Source organism: Macrobrachium nipponense, chromosome 30, assembly GCF_015104395.2.
Source record: "Macrobrachium nipponense isolate FS-2020 chromosome 30, ASM1510439v2, whole genome shotgun sequence".
NCBI classification, from domain to species: domain Eukaryota; kingdom Metazoa; phylum Arthropoda; class Malacostraca; order Decapoda; family Palaemonidae; genus Macrobrachium; species Macrobrachium nipponense.
In genome coordinates, this window is record NC_087218.1 from 58,487,782 (window position 1) to 58,498,288 (window position 10,507).

The following is a 10,507-nucleotide window of genomic DNA, read 5'->3' on the forward strand; positions in this document are numbered from 1 at the left end:
CAAATACATTCACTACTTCTAACATAGGAAATGTTTTCATTGCTATCTCATTTTAAAACTAAAAGGTTCAAAATTCCTATTTCTCCGGAAAAAATTGAATCATTGTCTATAAATAGTCAATTTATTACCATTTCAACTGAATGGATTAATCTAATCAAAAGCCTCAGAGCAGTATCTTTCGCTATCAGCAATTACCGGGAAAGAGGGAGTTGATGTGTCACCAAAACAATGAGTTCGCTATCGCGGTTCAGCGGAAAGTTTGCTACACGCAGAAACTAACAAAGCACAAAGTTCTTTATCATTAGCTACCGAGGAATATAACATTACCCAATAGACAGAATTCAAACATTACTGGGATAAATTAAGATGATTAAAATCAGCATTATAATGTTTATTTTTATGTATTTAGTATTCAAGACTTCCAGCAGAATACCAAAATTTTAAAATATAGGTATCAATCACGAACTCTTATTAGGATTTACTAAAGCACATCGTATATAAAACAGCGCCGTGACTTTCGTAAATAAATTTACATTAGATAATAACCAATCACCTTCAAAATCATAAAGTTACTTTCCCGCTAATGCATCACTCATTTTTAGCATCATTTAATTAGCTTTTATGTCTTTCATAACTATACTACTAAGTGTGAGTATTTTAACAAGGCTTTCTACCAATCTTGCCGTAAGCAACATGAATGATACAAGGTCGCCTTCAAACGCTAAAGCCCTAAGAACTGAATAATTGAAAACATGACAATATACGACGTTAATGAGATAAAATCAAGCTATATTTTTTCTATATCAAATAATCGATAAAACAACGTTAAAAGCAATTATAAGCTGATGTTCATTTAACCGATCGTATAATTAAAATGAAAACAAAAACAACACTGAGGTATAGGAAAACTTAACTTTTTGTTTGACTTACATCCTGACTTTTTACCTGCGTTGATAAAAAAAAAAAAGAAAAAAAAAAAGTTTTCAGATCCTTCGCGGATCGATTCCATTCGTAAAAGAAGTGTTGCAATTCAACAAAGAGCATCAGTGACGCTTGAATAAATGAGATATTCATCTGGCTTGGTGAAAAGACCACTTGGATGCTTTTGGAAATTTCCAAATCAGCTTAAACCAGCGAGACAACTCGAGCGGCATTTCCCAATATCTCCATTGGTAACGAGGCGACCTTTTGCGACGATTCAACCAAGACGCTAATTTTCTCTTCTCTCTTCCAGTCTGGAACCTGAGCTTTCCTTTCGTATATCATCTTCGGAATAACAAATAAGATCTAAGATCACTACTAAGTTTAGATCGAGTCCTCTGATGCATTATCACCTTGATTTCCGCATTACGAGGCTGTCCATTTACACTGCTGTTTATCAACAAAACCTTGAATTTTTAATATTTTTTTTTTTATATATTTCATCATTATATTTATTACCTGCATTTAAGGATAAAGATAAAAAAGGAAAAAAGCAAAGACAAAGGAAACGGTATAAAACAGACCTGAGTCGTCGACGAGTGTCTCGTGGACGGCGGCGTGACTGAAGCAATCCTTATAGCCTTCAGGAGGGGAGAGAGTGACCTGCTCGACGCCAGAGCCTGGCGCGAGGCTCAGGTCGAAGGACCTGATGGAAACTAACTGAGGTTCATTTTCCTCGTGCACTAGAATCACATAGTCCGCTTCTAAACACTCATTTTTGGCTTCATTAATACTAACACGGTGTCCTCTGCTCTTTTGGCCTGCCCTCTTGAGGGCCGAGCGAAGGGGGGCGCCACCCCCTCCTCCCATACTACTACTACTTCCACTACTACTACTGCTGGTGGTAACCATAGCACTTCCTGAGCCAGCAGGCGGCTGCTGCTGCTGCTGCTGCTGCTGCTGTAGGGCGGCGTCTGATGCCGCCATGGAAGAAGCATGGGGCGCGGCGGTCGTCTGTTCACCTAAATCCGAGGTAGTGGCCGACCCACACTTCTGTTTCATGATACACTCAGAAGGCGAAGGAGGAAAAGAAGAGGTGGAAGGTGGCACTGGCACTCGGGGTTGAGCTGCTGCTGCTGCAGAAACCACAGCGGCGGTGCCTCCTCCTTCATGGCAGCAGGAGCGGCTTGGCGCTGCTGTGTGCTCGCCACCTCCCACCGTAGCACTACTGCCTCCTCCTGCTGTCGCTGTCGCTGACGTCCCCCTCGGAGCCCTGCCCCCGATACTACTACTCGCCCTCCCGCTCCTCCTCCTCCTCCTCCTCCTCCTCCTCTCGGCTGCGCACACCTCCTCGTCATGGATCAATACGACGTCTTCTTCTTCAGTGCCACCACTACCAGCAGCCTCCATGCCGCCCTCACAAGCGCCCTCCTTCTCCTCATACTCATACTCCTCCTCCTCCTCCTCCTCTTCAGTGCACTCTCGGCGCCCATCATATTCACACCCATCGTCGAGGTTCCCCGTCTCTGCCCCGACTTTTCCCTCTTCGTCTTCGGCCTCATATTCGGATCCGGATGAACTGTCGATGTAATGAATGTCCCGCAGGCTGGCCCGAGTGGCCTCTCCGATCTGCGCCCTCAGGATTCCGCCGTTGTAGAGGATTCTGGCCTTTTCGATGGCTACTGCCGAAGGTCGGGGAGGAGGGGGAGGGATCTCCAACAGATCCTCCTCTTCTTCTTCCAAAGGCGGAGGGGATGTGGGTGGCGAGGGCGGCGGGCGGGAGGAGTCGAGGGCGGCCTGACAGAGTGTGGCCATAGCGGGGGCGTCGTGCATGTCAGGTGATTGTGGGCGTGAAGGAAAGAGAATGGGGGGTGATTCTTCAGGGGCGCAGCTGCTGCTGCCGCCCATACCCACTTGTTGCAGGACCGCCCGTCATGGCACTACTCTTCGGTCGTCGTACGCGTTATATTTTACTCCAGCCCCCTAAGGGGCTAACTGCGACAGGGAGAATCACAACTCCAGCGAGAAAGAGAAAGAAGATAAGAATGAGAAAGGAGAAATCCCCTCTCTCTCCAAAAGAGAAGCGGCTGATGATGACTCAAAAGAGACGAGATATGAAGTCCAAGAGAATGCCTGTTATTTCTTTGATTTTGTCCTACATACGAACGCCCGCGCGCTCTCCATGTGGCGAGGCGTGAATGCGTACCACCGAGCGATATACGTACGGAAAGCAGAAACAACAGAAGGCAGGAAAATATGGGTCAGTAGTTACGGTGGTTGGGTGGTGTGACTCTCTTGCGCGCACGCACACTCATACACGAGTCTGCAAGTGTCACAGTCTCACACGGGGATGGCAATTTGTTACTGTTAGGTAGCAGCAGCAGCAGCAGCAGCGGCAGCAACACCAGTGACGCGGAAAATAAGGAGTGTTACTTTTTGCATAGAGCTATTTTCTCTTTTTCTGTTCACCAAGAGGAGCACTCATATTCTTTCTCTGATTTGAGTTCTACTGTGCCTATGACTTCGTCTCTCTCCTGCATTGAGAATTCTGCAGGTGAATCCAATCAGCACACAGGTACTGGTGTGACTGCGGCAGAGGGAAGGCACGCACAAACGCACGCACGCCGAGACGGGGAAAACAGGGAGGCGTGAGTGAGTTCGGCCGCTTCTCTTCAGCCGAAGAATATCTTGAGGCTCAACAACGAGAGATGATGACTTAAATATCAACGATGATGCACTGTTCATATGAACAATTCTCGCCTGATGATACGAGTCTGGGTAGGCGAGAGAGAGTTGGAGGGAGAAAGAGCGAGAAACAAGTTCGTCTTATGTTTTCCTCTTCACCAAACACCACCACGACTTCCACACAACTCCACGGCTACTGCTACTTCAAAAGCCTCCCCGGTCTCTCTCTCTCGGAGGAGGAGGAGGAGGAGGTGGAGGAGAGAAGGAAGAAAGAGAAGACGCAGGAGAAAAGTTCAAGCCTTTGATCAATACACAAATTACCTCTTCTTTTTAAAAGAAGACTCGGCACGCTCTTCAGATCTTTTTGCTTTATACACAAAACACAATGATGGCTGTTCTTTGCTGACAGGTTTTCATAAGAAGGGTTTTCTGTATGGCAGTCTTCAAGCTATTTACTATGAAACAGTATCTTCTACAGTTCACCACAGGCACAGTTCAGAGATTGACAAGTCGGAGGATGTCAAATCACAAAAGCACTCCAGAGGACAAGTATCGATAGACAATAATTACTTTCCATCCATTAAAAGCACCAACACAATGAGTTCACGACCATTCACGTAGTAATCCTCACAAGTTCATTACCCGATAGGGGTAACCAGTAACTCACAAAAAATCACTAGAAACTTTCCGTGCACTTTCCTCTAACATAAACCGAATCACAAGATTTTCGTTACTCTTTCTCTCTCTGTCTCCACGACAAATTCTTTTATTAATTATATCAAGTGGATAACACGTCTCCCTTTTAGACACTTGTAAGTTCTTCAGGAAAAACTCTCTTCACCTCCCTTAAAGACGCACTTGTGACTCTTCAAGTTCAGCTCTCGAAGAACACTCGGGAGGAGGGAAATTGGGCGAAGAGACAGACGCACGTCCGTCCGTTGTGGCTTCCAGTCGCACACTAACACAAAACACTTATCGATTGGTGCTGCAGCTTTTGCGATAAGATAGTAATCGAGTTATCCTTAAAAGGCCACTTATACATTCTTCAAAAGGACTTGACAGCCAATAAATGGCGAGACACTATTCAGACTCTTAAACTTCTCGCTGAACTTTCCTCCTGAGGTCAATGACCTTTTCATGTTATATATTTTTCCTTCGAGTTTTTTTGTCTGAGAATGTTATTCAAATATCCTGAAAATAACACAATACATAGTACATAAAGATATCTAATACATGCATACAACACATACTTGCTCAAGAGGCAAACAACTAAAAAGAGTCGTACACTGCAAGGCAACAACACATAAACAATACAGTTCAACAGTTGAGTTTAAAAATTGTCATCCCAGTTTAATTAATTCACTTGTCAACTATTTTTTTCTCCTTTACATTTTTTCTCGGACCTTTGTTCGCTAAGAACATTAAGACACCACTCCTGTCCGGCTTCGCAAAAAAAAAAAAAAAAAAAAAAATCACGAATGTTCAGATATACAACTATGATACAAAATGCCCAGTGCTTGCTCCTGCTAGCGCTTTTTTCTAATGGCGATTTCAGGGGCTTCTCGCCCCCAGTTACACAGTTTTATCATTTTTTTTTCTTTTATTCCAGGAGACGAATATTTTTGTTGCAAATACTTCGCCAAGCCAATAATATTTAGCTTTAAATATAAATGACTCTCCCTAGCAAAAAAAAAAAAAAAAAAAAAAAAAAATCGCCTCGAACGATTGTCGAACAACAAATATTTCAGATGACTTTGTCAAGCAACAAAAATTTCATTGTAATTCATTATTCATTATCCATGGGGCACCTCGAGTCACAAGAAACCCAACTCACTTTTAACATTCATCTTTTCTATTTCACATTCATGTTTTCATATTAGGCAAGGATTCTTGCAAGTCGATCCCAACCACTTCTGATCTCGTTACCTAATTTTAAGTTCCTTTGTAAATCTTTTGATTATAATTTATAAAAAATCAAATAAATAACCTCCCCAGTAACACTTTATCAATAGTCCATTAGAGATGTCCTCGATAAACAACTCAACAGTATGAATAAAAACAATAAATTTACGCCAAATTATCTCCACGCAACAAACATATTGTAAGGAAGACCCACTGGACAACAAGCACTACTAAATTCCAAGTCAAGACAGAAAAACTTCACCAAGTGTTTCTCTGGCCAAAACAAAAAGTTCTCCACAGGTGCAAACAGATGGAGAAGCCCCAATGTGCGGGTTGGATATCCTGGATAGACAAGAGAATGGCAAAGTTCCTGGTGTGGGGGCAATCAGAAGTAAGATTGCCTATATGTGTGCGGTTCAAACGCGCGTGAGTTTGAACATTTGTGCGTGCGTTCGCTCATATGTACGTGAGAGCTCTCGGTGCCCTTCGGAGAGAGGGCAGGGAGGGCCCAAACAAGTCTATCCACTTTCTACTACCTCCGTGTTGCCCACCTCAGGACTTTCACTGATTTCAGCCTGGCCATTCAAGCCCGGCTTGAAACAGGGAACCCACGCACGCACGCACACACTTTTTACAACTTTCCGAGAGCGCCCCCTTTAAACTAAAACGGCGCTGCCAGTTCCGCAGCCGCGCTGAAATTGAAAATGAGAGGCTCGCCGGCGACGTGGACACAGGAAACTAAAGTTTGCCAGCGTTAGTGAACATCCAGTTGACAACATCTGATCTTTTCAAATAACCGCAAAGAATCCAACGAGCTCTCCAAAATTTAGTCTCTCCAAATCCTAATTTCTTTCATGAAGAAACAGAAAAGACATCGTATGTTTAGGTCCGTAAAAAACAACACAACGAAAGATCCAGTATTTCCAAATTTAGCAAAATCTTAAAAAAAAAAAGGTGAAGCATTTTAGAGTACGTTTAAATTTATATCAAAAGAACAACTCAAGCTCATGATCCAATCATTTTAGACAATTGTCTAAAACCTCACGGACATCAACTCAGGACACCTATGATCATTAAACTAAAAAATTACAAATGTTGGGGAGCGCAAGAATAAAGTATAAACTTCCACTCCTCTATCTCTTTCTCACACAACACAGACACGCAACGTAGTCGGACACACCAGTTTGTTCGTACGAGTCACTAGCCAGGACTACACTGACAACAACGGTCCTTCGGGACTAGTACTATACCACCTCACCTCTCTCTCTCTCTCTCTCTCTCTCTCTCTCTCAATCGTACACCCCTCCCCCTCCAATCTCTTGCACATACGCAGCACACACACACACACACACACACACACACACACACACACAGTTAACTTGAAGTAGGGGGAGGAACAGAGAGGGCTTGGGATGGAGGGGAGGAGGAAGGGGGTGATTATGTTGACTCCAGTCTTAAGACGATAGAAGTGGAGGGGGGGAGGAGGGGAACGATGAAGGGTGGGGGGGATGGCGGGAAGTAATGGTGGGGTGTTGGCGGGGGAGACGTTGTCATACCTGTGCTGCCAACTTGCATGACGAATTGGTAGTAGTCGCTAGTTTAAAAGGAATTACGGTATGTGACTTTTTATATTTACGCGTTTATCAATTTAATTTTTTCATTCACATAACTTATGACAAGCCGCATAGTTACTAGCAAGATTTAACTCAGATTGCAGTTGCTATCGGGCAAATATTGATGAACATTCCATTCCCAATTAGCTTGTTTTTATGAGTTATTATTCAACAGAATGAAAACAAAATTACCACCAGACTCCAGCGCCTCTGCGTCACCGTAATCCTTGCGCCAGTTTAAATCTCCTTACGTTACGCAAGATAACTACTTCGCATTGAGAAATCAAATTCCACTGAATCTTCTGTCACTGACTGTACCCTGACTCCCCTGGATGATTATCTCGAGTATCGAGTCTCTTGAATATGCCAAATGCATCTTAGGAAGCTTAGAGAGAGAACTTCTGAAAAACTTGCGTCATTCTATGCGAGTTTTTTTCTTCTTTCTTTTTTGAGGGGTGGCGGCTGTGAAGGGCATAGGTACATACGCAAAGTGAAAGAGATGTACACGTGTACGTACATATACATACAGGCAAATATTCGTATATGCAAACGTAACATTATTTGTTGATTCCATCTTACATCTACTACGAAAAACAAAGAGGAAATTCTGACAGACTTCTCCACACCAAAGCGAGAGAGGTGTGGGTACAAAGAGGCCTCTCTTCCCGCGCAAGAACCTGACAAACTGAAAAAAGGAACGAAGCCTTTTGGAAACATATGAAAACCCACTCTAGGATTTCAAGGTCTTCAGAGTAAATGGACAAGGGGGTTGGGGAGTCGGGAGGAGAGGTCAGGTATCGGATGGGCAGGTGTAAGAGGAGAGGTGGTGGTGGGAGAAGTAAAAACAGACCTGTAGGCAACTCATACAAATCCCCCCCCACCCCCAGCTCTCAGTATCTTTCGTGTACCCCCTTACACGTAGTAACCCCCACCAATACCCATTCCACGCTACAAACACACTGCTGTTTTAGCCTGGGGCGTCACAACTAACCCCCCCACCCCCCCCACCCGGTTCCCGAATCTTACCTCCATGCCCCAAACCGACACAACCTCCCGCATCCCAAACTATCACTCCTCACCTCCTCTTCCCTTAAGGGAGGGGGAGGGGGAGTCACCTCGTAGATGTTCACCGAAACTGACAATCAGCAACGCGACCACGTATCAGATGATGATGGCCAACACTCCCTTGCCCTTGCTTTCAATGAAAGAGCAACAATTTACTCGATAGCTATCCTAAAAGTAGCCTTCTTCCCACCTCCGGATAACAATAACAATATTACGTCTCTCACCTTTGTTTTGGGCCATCGCTCTTGAACAGGTAAGCTCCTCCCTTAACTGCCCCGCTGCCCTGCCCCTTTGTTTCTTCTTCCCCCCCCCCTTTTTTGGTTTCCCCCCTCCCCTCCCATATTACTACGTTGCTCTAACGCCCTTCCCTCAGCAGGTGTAGCTCAGTGTAGCTGAAACTCATTCATTTTCTGTTAAGGAGAATTCGCTTTTTCTTTCTTTCATATTCTGGACAGTTTTTACTCTTCTTCTTCAAGGTGACAAGCTTTGTTGTATATCTTTTCATAATGTGAATACTTGTGAATCACGCAATATTTATAGACCTCCCAACGAATATATTTTTTTCTTTTAGAGAGAGAGCGAGTGTGCTATGATCTGACTTTCATTGGTCACACGTAATCGAAAGGAATGAACGCCAGACAGATAAAAAATGCAAAAGAAAACCGAACCGCGAAGAAGAGGATGAAGAGGAAAGCCGAGAGAGGGACTGACTGCCCATCCAGCCTTTTCAAGAACTCGAGAGGAATGACGAAAAAAATGTGAGGGAACTGAAATAGAAGGGAATTCTCCAAATAATAATAATAATATTATCAATAATAAAAGAAGAAACCAAACTGCAATAAAAACAAAGCAAATACAAATGTAACAAATGCCTACAGGAATTGAGGTACGTTAATAAGGGAGAAACTTTTACATAATATGTTCACATCATGGCGAGAAAAAAACATGTGGATAACAGAGAGACCCAGCCACAGAAAAACGAGAAAAATAACAGTTCGAAAAAAGTGACGTGAGACTCTTCACCTGATAAGGGGTGATGATAAATTTATCAACGCACCCTTGAATATGATGACGTCATTAATCATGCTGGCCTTACATTACCATGAGAGTTCCTCAGCGTCATGAATGGACATTACGCAAACCCAATTTCAGTGGTGTAATAGTAAAATCGCAATGAGGAAGATCAGGGAATGACATGTCTACAATTTACTGCATCCGAGCACACACGAACAGGCAGAACAAACTTGGGTCACCGATAAAACAGTTTCACCAACAACCGATAATAATAATAATAATAATAATAATAATAATAATAATAATAATAATAATAATAATAATAATATCCTTTATTTCAGCTCAGGAGCAAAAGTATAATATACTTGTTGAGATGAAGTTAATCTCAAGAGCCGAGAGGAAAAATCAAGATATCACCGTTCAAGCAGGGGGAAAAAGCTACACATAAATAGAAACAAAATAAATAAAAAGATGGGCTAACCTGGTCGTAGAACTGATGCTAAGAAGAAAAGGACATTCAAACGGATACAAGGGATGGAAGAAGAAGGGATAAGGCGTCGGGTGGTGGGCCAACCTCTGAAGGTCAAGTCAAGTGTCACTCAGGGGTCACACGGTCACGGGGATAAACACACAGGTCAAGGGATCAAGGTTCTACGTACAGGAAAAAAAAAAAGGAAATGGTGAAATCAATTCTCAAAAATCGTAAGGGGTTGAGGGGGTGGAGGGGTTTGGAATGTTCTGAGCCACCTTACAATATTTCTATTGGACGGGGGAGACGGCAGGTTAAGAACAAGGAAATGACGAAATTAATTTTCGGGAGGGAGTGGGATCGAGGGAGGTAGGAAGCCTTGTGGAGTTGGTAGGGTAGGGGTAGGGGTATGGGGTAGGGGGAGTAGGGGTAGGGGTAGAGGTAGAGGAAGGGTAGGGGGGTGGGTGAGTTGAGTAGTCTGTTGGGTTGGATCTCATGTTGAGAGCAGAGCAGAGGAATGGAAAGATAGTTACGGATGCAAAACAACAAATTAAATGCTTCAATGGCAACGAAATGAACATAGAACATTTTCAGATGCTCTCGCCATGATTTGCAATGAGCATATCATGATTCTTGAGTGTATGAGTGTTGTTACATGCGCGGAAGAGCGCTCTCGTGGAGAAGTTGATAGGCACTTGACCTCTGTTAGGATGAAGGATTAAAATTTCACCGAGTCCACTCGAGTCTTGAGGCTGGACTTTGTTCGGTGGACGAGAATTCTCTGCCTTTCTTCTATCCATTTCCCTGCTGTCTCCATTCCGTATTGATCAGAAACATT

The 10,507-nt window shown here is 43.6% G+C and overlaps 1 protein-coding gene across 4 annotated transcripts in view; it reads right to left on the reverse strand.

Annotated features, from left to right (window-relative positions):
- Window positions 1-6,725, reverse strand: part of LOC135202557 (uncharacterized) — a 536,989-nt gene extending 530,264 nt beyond the window's left edge. For all 4 annotated transcript variants that reach the window (XM_064232038.1, XM_064232036.1, XM_064232037.1 and 1 more), the window contains exons 1-2: window positions 6,689-6,725; window positions 1,506-4,797 (exon numbers count right to left, since the gene is read on the reverse strand). In XM_064232038.1, coding sequence (XP_064088108.1) covers window positions 1,506-2,829 — 1,324 coding nt within the window. In that variant the 5' untranslated portion in view covers window positions 2,830-4,797; window positions 6,689-6,725. The remainder of the gene's footprint in view (window positions 1-1,505; window positions 4,798-6,688) is intronic.
- Between the last annotated feature and the right edge of the window lie 3,782 nt (window positions 6,726-10,507).